Source organism: Cynara cardunculus (assembly GCF_001531365.2).
Source record: "Cynara cardunculus var. scolymus isolate 2C chromosome LG 1, CcrdV1, whole genome shotgun sequence".
In the NCBI taxonomy this organism is placed as follows: domain Eukaryota; kingdom Viridiplantae; phylum Streptophyta; class Magnoliopsida; order Asterales; family Asteraceae; genus Cynara; species Cynara cardunculus.
Genome location: NC_037528.1, coordinates 48415214 through 48430177, shown reverse-complemented (window position 1 = coordinate 48430177; position 14964 = coordinate 48415214). Strand labels below are relative to the sequence as shown.

General features: G+C 32.1%; 1 protein-coding gene across 2 annotated transcripts; it reads left to right on the top strand.

The window, feature by feature from the left end:
* Nucleotides 1-2286: 2286 nt before the first annotated feature.
* Nucleotides 2287-9335, top strand: LOC112519237 (coiled-coil domain-containing protein 12). 2 transcript variants are annotated; one of them, XM_025127266.1, is made up of 6 exons: nt 2287-2362; nt 3397-3580; nt 4763-4895; nt 4998-5112; nt 6944-7044; nt 9252-9335. In XM_025127266.1, the coding sequence occupies exons 2-5, from the start codon at nt 3417-3419 to the stop codon at nt 7006-7008; spliced, it is 477 nt and encodes a 158-aa protein (XP_024983034.1). In that variant the 5' UTR covers nt 2287-2362; nt 3397-3416; the 3' UTR covers nt 7009-7044; nt 9252-9335. The 2 variants fall into 2 exon arrangements, with proteins under 2 accessions (XP_024983034.1, XP_024983026.1); XM_025127258.1 differs by lacking the exon at nt 9252-9335 and having other exon boundaries at nt 6944-7224.
* The last annotated feature ends 5629 nt before the right edge of the window (nt 9336-14964 follow it).

Here is a 14964-nt window from a genome sequence, read left to right as displayed (position 1 = left end):
CCACATAAAACCAATGTTTACTTAAAATTCAAGATTACAAGTAAATTATGCAGAAATACAACTTATCAAAGCTCGATTTTTGAATTCGTATAACTAATTACGGATAAATATAATCAAATAAAAGATAAAAATCTTATTTTAAAATATAAAAAATCTAAAATATAATTAGGATAATTATTGAGTTCTAACAAAATAATTAATTATTATCTTTATAAGAAAATTATATTATTAAACCAAATATAAATTACTTCGTTGTTGTAACTAAATTAAATTATAATAAAAAATTGAATTAAAAATTACACAAAAAATGAGGAATTTTAAATAGTTAATTTGATACGAATATCGATATATTTTTGTTATGAATAAAGTACTGTATATCGATGCATATTACTTAAAATTCAAGATTACAAGTAATTATGCATAAACACAACTTATTAAAGCTCGATGTTTGAATTCGTATAAATAATTGCGGATAAACATAATCAAATATAAGATGAACATCTTATTTTAAAATATAAAAAATCTAAAATATAATCAGAATAATTATCGAGTTCCAACAAAATAAATAATTATTATTTTTATTAAATAATTATATTATTAAACCAAATATAAATTACTTCGTTATTGTACATAAATTAAATTATAAAAAAATTGAATTAAAAAATTACACAAAAAAATGAGGAATTTAAAATAGTTAATTTGATACTAATATCGATATATTTTTGTCAAAATTTTATGATATCTTCAAACATATATTTTATTTAAAAATAAAAACATCATCGATTTCTCAAAATCAATAAAGCCATATTATAACATCGACTGAGATAAAGAATAAAATGAAATACTGAAATCACGATGTATCTCGCTGCATTGCGCGAGTACGCTTCTAGTTATATTATAAAGCATTTGATAAAAACTTTTAAAAAACATTTTTTATTCATGAAGTAATATTTATTAATGCATATTACTTAAAATTCAATATTACAAATAAATTGAGCATAAATACAATTTATTAAAGCTTCATGTTTCAATTCGTGTAACTAACTGCAGATAAACATAATCAAATAGATGATAAACATTTAAATATAAAAAATCTAAAATATATTAGGATAATTATTTAGTTTTAACAAAATACTTAATTTCAAATTCGAAATAATTTAGTGTTTCTTTTATAAGGGCATTTTTAGCACTTTTGTCAGAGCACCAAAAAGCTTAGGATCGGCCCTATAGATGATGGAACTTATTTAGGGGCCGTTTACTAAAATTAACACTTACCAGATAAATTGTTGCATGATACTGTTTTGGTGGACTAAAATCCTACCTACTAAGTATGTAATAGTGTTGAATTTTACAGATAAACGCTTACCGAATAAGTGTTTGATAAATGACCCCTTAATTTGCTTTGGACTGATGTTATGTATTTAAATTACTTAGAACCTTTTAGTTTGTTTTGAACTATTTTTTATTTTGTATTTCAGACGTATTGAAACCTTTTATACGTGTTAAAAATATTATCGTCGAATTTACTTTGAACTTATGATTTTATAATTAATTGAGATTAAAGTGCTTTAGATACAAACTGTATCACATCACATTTCATGATCTGGTTTTCTTTATGGGTTGACACATAGATTATACAGTTCACAGTTCTAGTCCAAAACGTACTGCACTGTAAATACCCCTAGTTTGATATATTTTTTAAAACTTCTGAACAAGGGGGCTTTCATTTTAGAACCCACAAAATTGTGATAACCTTGATAAGTGCATCATGATTGTTTTTCATCTACAGTTTAGATGTAATGTATTGATTAACATATTTTTGATTTACAATGTGTTTGTTTCACATATATTTGGACGCTTTTATGTGTTTTTGATCCATTAAACAAAAAATACAACTATATAGTTTCATTATAAGACAACATCTGAATCGTTAAGAGGTGAATCTTGTTTGACAAAAAAAAAAGTCTACCTCTTAATGGTTTTAAAATTCTCTGTGCATTCTAGGTCTGCCTTAACCATTTTCGCGCCCTAATTTCATCGTAAACAATTGCAAACAATTATATTTCATTTTGCACTATATCATGAGAGCCTATTAATCATTCTGACCACTTAATAATTATGCACCAAACCATCCAACAACTACCAAACAACAATTAAATTTGAAACAATATATGTCAATGAGTATATTAAACATATCTTGTAATAAAACTAAACCTGCAAATTGATTGATAGTTCAGGGACGAAATTGTAATTTACTATAAAACCAATATCTTGCAAATTGAGTGTATTTCATCAAGTTTAGATTTCAGAATTTGATTCCCGCTTTCACTCGTCTCCAATCTCACCTCTGAATAATATTCACGTAAGTTTTCTGCACTACTACGTGTTTTCGATGTCTGTCTGTTAATCTGTAGAACATTGGCGTCTTTTCAGATGTTATGCTGCTGTAATTTGTTAGATCGAACATATATCATTGTTTAAGGTTGAAATTTTCGAAATTAATTAGTGTTTTTGATAGTTAATCGTTGAATTCTCGTTAGAAGTTCAGCTGGAGTGTGTGAAAACATCTTTAGATCTTCATTACTGATAAACCCTAAAGTTCAAACCCTAGTAATTAGCAGAAAAAGTTATTGTTTCGTCGCCACAGATAGAGTACCGAAAGTTGAACTTTGAATTGTTATATCAACTGGATTAGTTTCAGCTTCTGAGGTGAAATCCATGGTTTTTTAGGAGAATTTATTATGATTATATTGCAAATGTTATAGTCTTATAAATGACGATGATGTTTGTGTGTATATACACATATAACCAATGGCGTATTGGATTTGTATTGGAACAGAAGTAGGTTTGACTTAAAAAATCTTAGTAAAGGGTTGTACTACTCCATTTCCAAAAAAAAGGTGTTGCATCTTCGCTTATCAAATGCATTTATTTTCAACCCGATAGCATTGATTTTCATCTAGAAGAACCCCTCTATCCTGTCATAAGTCAAACACCCTCGTTAAAACTACGTGCTTAGTTGGATGTTGCATTTGTACTAGGATGAAGTATAGCATTTCTGAGAGAAATTTGGCAATAGATTACAAGCTTATAACAAATAATACAAAAATTTGCAGCACAAGTGATGCAACTATTGCTTTCTTAAGTACAAGGCTTGACATCAAAAGTCAAAGTGTGGAAATGGAGGAGTATTATTACTTCTTGTAATCATATGTCATGCCCTGCTTTAATGTAATTTTACATAAATTGTTAGTTCAAGAAAAAATTAATCAATTAACTATACAAACTTGAAGTTCAAACTCCCAAATAGGTTGATAAAATTGGTGAGGAAGAAAGTTTGATAATCCATAATGTATATGTTAATGGAACCATCTGTACCATACCAAAAAAATGTAGGTTGGTGGTGATCTTGAGAGATGGCTAGTGATGAAGAAGAAACTATAGAGCAAGCAGCAGCAGCTCGACGTGAGAGGTTAAGAGCTTTGAAAGCTGCTCAACAACTTCTTGAGAATCCTGAGGATGATGGAGCTCAAGCCAATGATAAGCCTGATGGTGAAAATGGAGTTGACGATGAAGAGAAGTGAGAATTCACAATCCTTATTTTTTTCTGCTAATTAATTTGTCAACTAGATGTATTTTTGGTTGATATATGGCTCCCTAGAAAATTACACAGTGTAATTCAGTTAATACCTTTTGGATCGTGTTTCGGAAAGAAAAGATATAGAAAAGAGAAACAGATAACACTGGTGTCTTTGTTTTCTAATGGCATAATCATGTTATATTTGTTGTAAAAATGTATGGATCCAGATTTGTCCATGTGAAATTGCTTAGAGTAGAATTGCAGAGGATTGGACTAGCACAAATGACCAAATGTTGTGGTAATAATATCTCGCAGATCTTTATGCTGCAAATGATGATTATCACATGTAAATTCTTCATGGTCATGCTTTTCTCACCACAGCAACTGATAGATTATTATACTCCAAATTGGTATTTCGACAGAATTACAAATCTTCCCTCCATCTACATTGCTCCCACGAAAAGTAAATTGTTCCTAAGATGCGGCATATAAGACGATGTTTGCACAACTTATAGTTACGTGAAAATTTTAAAATTTTCAACATTAGAAGTTAAGTCCACACATTATGATTTTTTTTATGATGAAAATCTACATGATCATCTTCTTTTCTTTTAGTTGAAATGCTATGGGTCTTGTAGTTACTCATCTAAGAAAATTACAGCATTCTCTGTTGTTTATAGTTGCATAGAAACATCACATAGATCGTCAAAGTTTTAGGTTAAATGCTGAAAATTGTGAGCAAGCATCCATGGATTGTGATGTTGGTGAAACCATGAAATATTCCATTGCTAATGCTAGTTTTCTTTGGCTGTTTGTCTGGCATATCATACATATTGCATTTCATCAGTTCTGCAAATATTCTGAAAGGACCGGAAACTGTTTGTATACTTTCAAGTTTCAACTTCTTGCTGTAGATAGATAATCACTTGTCAAATGTCATTCAATTGTTCATTGCATTTCAACTTGCTCATTAAGAAAGGTTACTAGAAGCTTAACATTTACCAGCAGATGGTTGCTTCATTATGCTCTCAACTTAATTCTGAGTGGCTGCGAAAATCCTTAAGAGTCGATACATATATACAAACATACGTACACACACATTTATTTGATAACCTGACTTTACTGGAGTAACTTGCCTATGCCCTGCTCTATCAAGGTGAGCTAACTGCTAAATCCGTGCAGTGATGTTAATGTGAAATTCCGAAATTATCTTCCTCATGATAAGCAGCTTCAGGAGGGTAAACTTGCTCCACCACAATTACCAAAGTTTGAAGACCCTGTTGCTAATGAAACTCTTGTTGAAGAGAAAAAGGAGGTGAGTTAGGGCTTCTAATGTTTTCATTTTACTTATTTATGTCCTTTCTCCTATAGGTTCTTGTGATTTTCGTTTTATATAAACGTCTTAAATATTCTCCAGGATCCTTTTTTGAACATTGCACCCAAAAAACCAAACTGGGATCTTAGAAGGGACGTACAGAAGAAACTTGATAAGCTTGAAAAACGCACCCAGAAGGCCATCTTGCAACTTATGGGTATGTGAATCCTTGCTGGTTATATATGTTCTCTATTATTTCTCTTTACCTACATGTTTGTTTCTTCTTTGACTTTGTTAATTAGCATAATTTCTGCTCCTATCCTCATCCCCACTTCCATGCAACCATCAACATCACCGTCCACCCGAAATAAATAACAAAATTTCCTGAATGATTATATAAAACTTAGAGGAAAAATTCCTGTTCTGTAAATCTAATTGTCAAACATCACAAATCCACAATCCATAGACACAATTCTTGTGGTCACTTCTGCTTGATTATTTGATCATTGGTGATGGTATGCCTAGGGGCAGGTTCAATTGAAAACCTAAGTTCCGTTGTGAACCAGGGGACAAAGAAGAGTGTGTCACGTATCGCAGACATTCACAGATATTATTTATCATGAATGGTGTATCATTCATCACTAATGTTCATGTTCATGATGAATGTGAACAACCGGGGACATGTGTCATGCTCTCCTTTGTTCCTCGATTCACAACTGAAAAAGGTTTGCAATTGTACTTCCCTTGGTGCGCCTATATCACTTTTAATCCATTTGAAATGATCTACAATAGGTTGCACTTCCCCTGAAGTAACTTCAAGATATTGACCATTACGAGTTTGCAATCTCGAGTCTAGGAATCATGTAGAAAATAATTTCCTCCCAATGGTTTTTGTATTTTGGGTTGGCGTGTGGTGAAGACGAGATAATTTTTTCAGTACCAGAAAACTTGATGACCTCGTTTTCCGGTGCATTCTACCTTTTACCGAATGAAGTAAAGCATATGGTAGCAACCAGTCCCTGCCCTGTCTAAATTAGTAGGTTTCATTGATCATCATCTTTCTTGGTAGAGTAATTGTTGCATTGTGTTCTTGTTTGATCTTACACTTTATGAATGTGATTAAACAATATATTGGCCTTTCTACTGCTGTAGAATGTGGTACCAAAAGCCATGTGACTACGGAGGCAGACGTAGGAATTTTTTCAAGCAGTGGGCCACAGGGCCAGTGGCTTCAGTTGACTATAAGAAAGGAAGCCATGGATATTTTTTGCAAAACATTATTGGTTTGTTGGTTGGTTCTTTGCTTTTCGTATGTGAGGTCTTGTGTTCGAGTCTTTTATCCCAATTTTTTTTCAGAAACCCATGAAATTAAAAGCTAAGAAAATGATACAAACGGGTTTCGAACTCGCGCTTGGAAGGGGAGAAAAGACCATGCAAACCAAGAAACTTGTGTTATACGTTTGCACCCAACAAAATAATACGGTGGAGTAACGAAAGAGCGAAGCGGTAGCGCGTACCACCATATGCACGATAGTGGGTCCTCACCTGCATGACTAATGCTCCTAAATATGATACTGGGCAAATAAGTAATTTTAACTTGGAATCTTTCGGGAGAACAAAACGCTGCAATTTATATGGGAAGGGTAGAGGCTTGTCCTTTTTAAGGCCATGTTTGTCAACCATAAGTTTGCTTATTTTTTGAGCTTATTGAAAAAGCCCCATTTGGCTTGCCATAAGCTAGCTTTTTTGAAAAGCTACGTTTCAATAAGCTCCAGGAGTTTTTTTCTTCTAATTATGCTACCAAATGTTTCAGTTAGTTTTTTGACATGTCATTGTATTGTCATCTGTTTTATCAACCAGAATACTAGTTTATAAGCTAACATCCAGCTTATCGGCCAACAACTAACTTATCGTCTAGTTTGTCAAACACAGCCCAATTCTCTTGTTGGATGTGATGTTTGCGGTTTCATTTTACCGCAGAAACATGATTACTATATCTTCAAAATTTTCTAAACTTGGCTTCCTAATATATGTTTTATATTAAGCAGAGCAACAAGAAAAAGAAAAGCAGTTGGCCGAAGAAGATGGCAGAGCCGACGACCCCGAGAACTAGAAAGCAACTTCATATGTACGAATCGACAACTTTAAGGTAAACTGTTGCCACTGAGCTTTAATTTAATTACAGTTCTAGCACTCTAGTCTTACTTCAATAGCAAAAAACGAAAAACTATTGAGGTTGTCTAAAGGATTTTTGGAAGGGAACGTCTGAAGGTAAAGGGGTGTGAAAAGTTATCGTTTTCTCTTCGATGCAATTTGGTCGTATTTTACTCTTGGGGTCTCGCTCGTTGTTTCTTTCTGTCTTGGCAGAGCCTATGATCTAAAAGAGGGTTTATTCAGTAATATACATATAAACTCACTACGGAAACAACCTCTCTATCCATTTGAGCAGAGGAAATGTCGGTCCACATTTTACCCTTTTCAGACCCGAGAGTTACTGGATTGTTTTGGTTTGGTTTACCTACAACTCACTACGATTGACTAGTGGTTTAGCCTAGAAAAAGAAGGTTGGCTTGATCTCGTTTTTATCCTGGTCTGGGTCCGGCTCGAGCTTACTAGGACCAAACTTTTTCAGGCTAGGACTTTTTTGTGCATCTCTTAGCTTAGCCTAGGGTGAAAACCTTTCGGTTGAATCTCCTTTCGAATGGTTGTTTGGTAAAACCGTCAATCCAGATTATTTTTGTAGACTCGGGTATACTTTTTTCTGTTCAAGTGTTACTCCCTTCGTGCCAAGGTGTCTACATTTCTATTTATGTTGTCTTAAAATAAGAGTCTAATTTTACTATTGCAACAAATAAAAGGCATAGGATTGTGTGATAATGTAGACTTAAGGTGAGAAGCGTAAGAGGAGATCTGGACCCATGATCATCTTTAATCTCAAACCCACCTATGAATCGTGCTTGATATGGGGATTGATCTGGTGCGTCTCGATGCATCTCATCCTAATATGCAACTCAACCTTATAGACCAACTTGTATGCTCTTAGGCGACCATATGTAGACCATTACACTCCATAGATAAATGTAACAAATAAATTCACACACCCTTCTCACTTATGACGAAGTTTGAACCCCTAACCTTCTAGGAGGCCAAAGATTATAATACCACTACGACAAAGTTAGCTTTGGTTTTTTCTATAGTAGTTTGTCATGAGGGAGACTCACTTTCATAAAGGTGGAGAAAGCCCCCACTCAAATGTAAATTTTTTAAACTTTTGGAGGTAAAATTGTTTTTTCCTATCTCATGTTTAGTTTTCCATGGTCAAATTTTTACGGTTTTTCTCAGTGGTCAAAAATCGGTCTCGATTTCGGGTCGGATTGGGCCCAAATTGGTCCCGGTCTCGAATAGTAATCCTGTAATTGGTTCTGGTGTAACCGGTCCTGGTCTTGGTCTCGACCTAAATACGAAGGCTTGGTAGGGTATGAGGCCTGGATATGAGAATCGGTCCCGATCCTAATTTCGGGTTGGGTCCAAATTGATCCCACTTATTTTTAATTTTTTTTTAAATTGATTTTATGACATAGAAAATATTTTTTGAAGAATTTGGTCAATCATATACATTAACAAATACGTTTTATTATAATTGTGTCAATCAAATACACTAAGAAAATACGTTTTTGTTATAAAGAATTTGGTCGATTAAATATATTCTAGAATATTTAATTGGGTCAAGCGAATACGTTAAAAATACTTTTTTTAAACATAGTACACTTAATAATATATATATATATATATATATATATATATATTTTGGTCTTCAATAAAATACACTTAATATACATTTAAAATTAAATTTATAAATAAAAAATCGGGATGGTCTCAGGCCGGGCCTTGTTTTCGGTGGAATATTGTAACCGGTCCCGGACCATCGGTCACATTCAGTCCCCGGCTGGTCCCATTTGGCCATCTCTACCCCCACCCTTTTTCTTGACGGTCGTTCTTCTCGTATATTGTGACCGCTAATTATTACAATCATGCTACAATGATAACGTTAGTTGATGATTTTGTTAATATATCTCAGTTTCTTGCTGATTTAGTTTTATATATGTTGAAACCAATTCATCTATATAAAAATACATAAATTAAATAATAATTTACTTCGCTATTCGGTTAACCAATACGGTAAAAAAATAATGGAAATCGTAATTTACCTTATTTAGTTAACTGAAACAGTTAACCCGCAAATCGAATAACCCAAAACTCTTTTGGTTCAGGTAATTATTCGATTTCTGATTTTTTTTATATCCTAGACCCCTTATCACCTAAGTTTTTGAATCCGTCATTGTTTGTCATTGTCAGGATTATTACCGTGTGGTGATCGACTTAATAAAATCGTTTTTAGTTCTTTGTTTTGCTTGTTTGTCAACGATTATAATACATTAAACATCACTAATAAGTCCGCCTTTTAATTATATGACAAGTGATTGCTTATTGTTTGTTTTTTCTATGTTAATTATAAATGTTTACATAAACTACAAGGATGGTGTCCGATTAGTTTGAGCTTGGGCTCTAAAGGTCAAAAGTGTTTGGAGGTCCCATGTTTGAATCCAAGGAGGAATAAAAATCTTCTTGTGGCCACGGAGGTTCAAATATGGTGACTCTGTGCGACTTGCGAAGCGGGTGGTCATCTTGAGATTAGTCGGCTTGTTTAACAGGTTGGATATCCAGCTTAATAAAAAAAAGTTTATATATAGCATTGACTTGCTAACCAAACTTAACCAACTGAAACCCACATGGGCATACTTTTTAACGAGTTGGGTTAAATTGAGATTTTTCCAAACTGTCGTAACTGTAATTAGTTAAAATACCCAAATCAACCAACTCAACGAATGTGCATCCTTAGTGGTTGTGCTGTTGGACCAACATAGTAGGAGGTAGGGGTGCTTATGGGTTGAGTTGATCGAGTTGAAGACATTTGAACAACCCAACTCAATGCTTGTGGTTTGAAAAATCTTAACCCAACCCAACTCAACTCAAACCAAAGTGCAACACAACCCAACCCAACCCAACCCGTATGGGTTGGTCGGGTTGATACTTTGGTACATTAAATTATTCTTCTAACCTTGAATATTTTCCTTCTCTATTCATAATTTCTTTTTCATCATCAACCATTTGATACAATTTATTCATAATTTCCTTTTCATCATCAACCATTTTATACAATTTATTCATATTTCTTACGTATATCACATTCAGTTAATTTTCTCAATTTACATATATATGTTCATAGTTATTGAACATATATACGAATGAGTTATATAAAGATGTGAATAGATTGAAAATATGTGTATATGAAAAGCATATATAATAGTGTAATTGTCTAATGTATATATTAATATAAATTCAACGATCATATTAAATCCAAGAAATAAAAGGATACCGGGTTCATCGAATTGAGTTGGGTTCAAATAATAGTAACCCAATATCAATTCAATACCTACGGTTTGACAATTTTACAACTAGATTAGACATGGGGTTGCTTCGGATTGGGTTATTTCGCGTTGGGTTGGGTTGGGTTGGTCGGGTTTTTGAGCACGCCTAGTAGGAGGGCTCAGAGGATGACGTCTACCTGTTCTTTTCTCGTAACAGTACAAATATTCTATTAATTTTCTTTTGATTTATATGTATATAATAAATACTTGCAAATTTTATAGACGATACAAATCAAAAATCAGATATCATAACTATAAAATATAAAACGAAAAGGATAGATGATAACCTTGTATCGGATAAGGAATTGAATTCGATAACGAACCTTCGAGGTCCCCCTCTTCTTTATTCTATTTCACTTGTGTTTTGACGTGACTGGTTTTTGTCCTTTTTTTATTATTTAAAAAATAACGATAATAAAAAAAATACATGTGTTAAAAGTTGTTTTAGAAGTCGTAAATATTTTAAAAAACGTGTGACAACCAACTATTTACTATGAAAATACGTAAACACCTATAAATTATATTTTTCATTAGTATCAGTGTTTGCATGGTTAGTATTTACTCGTATGACATTCATTATTAATACTAGAATAGTACTCGCGCAATGCAACGAGATACATCTTAATTTTAATGTTTCGGGTATGTTTTGGGTCTATCGATGTTATAATGTGATTTTATGTGGTTTTGAGATAAAAAAACGTTTTTTATTTTTTTAATGAAATAGAAATTTGAAGATATTATATAATTTTGGAAAAATAAGCGATATTAGTATCAAATTAACTATTTAAAAGTTCTCGTTTTTGTGTAATTTCTTTATTTCAATTTTTTATATAATTTAATTGAAGTTTAAAAACGAACTAAATTATTTTTGATTTAATATAATAATTTTTGAAGATAATAATTAAAGATTGTGTTAGAACTCAATGGTTATCTTAATTATATTTAAGATTTTTTTATATTCAAAATGATTTTTATCATGTATTTGATTATGTTTATCTACAGTTAGTTACACGAATTTAAACATATAGCTTTAATAAGATGTACTCATGCTCATTCTACTTGTAAATTGTAATCTTGAATTTTAAGTAATATGCATCAATAAACAGTAATTTATGCATAAAAAATATTTTTAAGAATTTTTATCAAATTTTTATAATATAGTATAAATACATAATATTCATTATGAATAACCATAATATTCATTATGAATAACTCGTTTTAATGGTTCTCAACATATTTCCAATTCTTAATTGAACTTGTTCCTACATACCTACACATACCAAAATCTAAAATTATTCATGAATATCAACATCTTCATCATGAATATTCATTAATTATAATTATCATAGTATTCATCATAAATCACTGGTTTTAATGATTCTCACAGTATTTTCTGCTTTTTAATTTAACTTGTACCCACATAGCTAAACATACAAAATATAAATATATACATACAATTTTTTTTCTAATAAAATCATATCAGACCTGGATAAGAACTGGATCAGTTCCAACAAGAACTAGTTGAGGATTAGTTGAAACCGTCATATGCCGGTTACGAAATGACCTAGGATTTTGGCTCGAGGACTAGTTAGGCTCAACCTAAAACTCGATATGGATCTATTACGAGCCCAATAGGTACCGGTATTTGTTGGGACTTCCGCCTCATCGTTCCCTCGAGCCGATCAAATCCGCGATTATTAAACCCAACGCTCCTGTAGCAATGCAGGAGCATCCCACATCGGTGAGGCCAGGGGGATTCGTCTTCCTTATAAGGAAGGGAGGATTTTACTCCTACCAGTGACGCGTTTTAAAGCCGTGAGGGGTTGTTGCCGAGAGGGGCAGCCCAAAGCGGACAATATCATATGGGCGGTTCCCTAGTATCGGTCCAACAGTATTTGAGGGTCTTTAATTACGATTAAACGCTTGTAACATGTCGATAGAGGTAAAAGTCGTCTAACTAACTAAATAAAAAATAGAATTAAAACCGTGTTTCATTTATTATGGTTTGTCTTTTTTTTTGGACAAACGTCGTATACTTATTTTTTAAATTATATAACAGTAATGAAAACGCAATCACGAATCAACTTTTGATAAAAAAAAATACGTCAAAAAATAATTTTAAAAGTTTAGAATAGAAAATGAACCGAACATAGTTTACCATTTTCAGACGACTGACCTCTTAGATATTTTTTTAACTACAAACACTTGGCGTCTGTTTGTTTTTTCAAAATTACTTCTTAATAAATCTGAAATCTGATTCGTTCAGACGTTTGAGTATTAAGATCGTTTGTTTTATTTCTAAAATAAGAGCTTAAAAGCTCTAAATGTCCACTTAATCCTAATCCGTCATCTATCAAATGGTTCATATTTTGGGTGCCGGAAGAGATTCGTTAGCAAAAACTATTTATCTTTCATATGTTTGTTAAAAAAAAACTACTTATCTTTTATATTCCTGCACTAGTTTGACCAATTCAAACGTCAGACGTAAAAACAAAAAAACTCACTGATCTAGATTTTAGACTTTTTTTTTTATTAACCTGGATATCCAACCCGCTATGCGAGCCGACTAATCCCAGGGCGACCACCTGCTTTGTAGATAGCATGAAGTCACCGCATTTGAACATACGTGGCCACAAGGGGATTTTTATTCCTCATTGGATTTGAACATGTGACCTCCTGATACTTTTGACCTTTGGAGCCAAACTCAAACCATTTAGACTTTAAGACCCCCTCTTATAAATCAGAAGTAAAATCAAACTTGAATATTAAAAATCAACTTTGATGGTTGGGAAGTCACTTTCCAAGAGGCCAATTGTGTTGTTGTGTTAGTTTCTATTTTCATTTTCATGTCACATTCTATAATTCATGTTCAATGCATAACAAGACATAAAAGAATAAAAGTACTTCTAATAAAATATAATATTAATTTTAATATTTAATTTCATATATAATTGAAGTAAAAAAATCTGAGAGGCAGTTTACCAAACGCTTATTCGAGTAAGTGAACACCAAGTCATTTTACCTTACCAGATGAATATGGTAAGGATCAAGAATCTTACTCGGTAAGAGCGAGACAAAGACCAAAAGTCTTACCCGATAAGTGAAGGCGACGACTCTTACCACGGTAAGCGCTTACCGGGTAAATTGTTGCATACGATACCGTTTTGGTGGACTAAAATCTTATCCGGTAAGTAAATAATAGTGTTAAATTTACCGGTAAGCTCTTACCGGGTAAGTGTTCGGTAAATGGGTCCTAAGAAAATATTTAAGATCTTTTAAAATACTTAAAACTTCTCTTCCTTCCTTTCAAATAATAGTGAGGGGGCCGTTTACCAAACACTTACCTCGTAAGTGCTTACCGGTAAAATTCAACACTATCACTTTCTTATCCGGTAATATTTTAGTCCAGCAAAACGGTATTGGATGCAACAATTTACTCGGTAAGTGTTAACTGTGGTAAGAATTGTCGTCCTCACTTACCGGATAAGACTCTCGGTCTTTGCCTTGCTCTTATCGAGTAAGATTCTTGGTCCTTGCCATATTTATCCAGTAAGGTAATGTGACTTGATAAACACTTAACCGGATAAGTATTTAGTAAATGATCCCTAAGTCTATTCGCGTAACGTATCATGATATATTTTGAATCCGAGATCGAGAATTCAAATCTTTAATTCTGGTTCATATTTATTTTCTTCGTTGTCTGTTTTTCTTTGGTTTTCATAGAAAGGAAGAATATTTGATTGATTATCGGTTTTATGTCGTATTCTGCCGTATTAATAGGATCCAATATTTTATATTCTATTTAAACATATTTATCAGTCAATTTTGTGGGGGTGTTTGGAATTGCTTATAAAAATAACTTATTGACTTATTCCGGTGTAAGACCGGTAATAAGCACTTTTGAGTGTTTTGATAAACAACTTATACTGGTGTCAAACCGGTAATAAGGAGTTTTTGAAAAAGTTAAACTCTTCTGACTTATGATAAGTTGATAAACGCTTTTGTAGAAAAGTATAAGTTGTTTCAAATAAACAATCCCAGACACCCCATAAATTTAAGAAGTCGTGCATGTAATAATAAATTGTAATTTGAAGTTTTAAAAGATTTTAGGAACACGACGTAATGCATATATTCACATATGAATTTATTCATAAATTAAAATTTGAAAATACGATTAAAAAATGAAAAAAAATATTTATATTGGTAGCAATTAAATAAAATAATTTTTTTTTATAATTTATTTAATTAAAAAATTAATTATATTTAAGATGATTTATATCGTAAAAAAATAAGGTAATCAACAAAATTCCTAAGAACTTTATCTGTTTTAAAAAGAAGGATCATATTAAGTTCTCCAAAACCTTTTCCGCTTCCATTATTATATACGCTATATTATAAAATATTTGACAAAAATTCTTAAAAATCATTTTTTATGCATTAAATATTGTTTATTGATGCATATTACTTAAAATTCAAGATTACAAATAAATTGTGCGTATGTATAACTTATTAACGCTCTACGTTTGAATTCATGTAACTAACTGTAGATAAACAGAATCAAATACTAGATAGTTATCTTA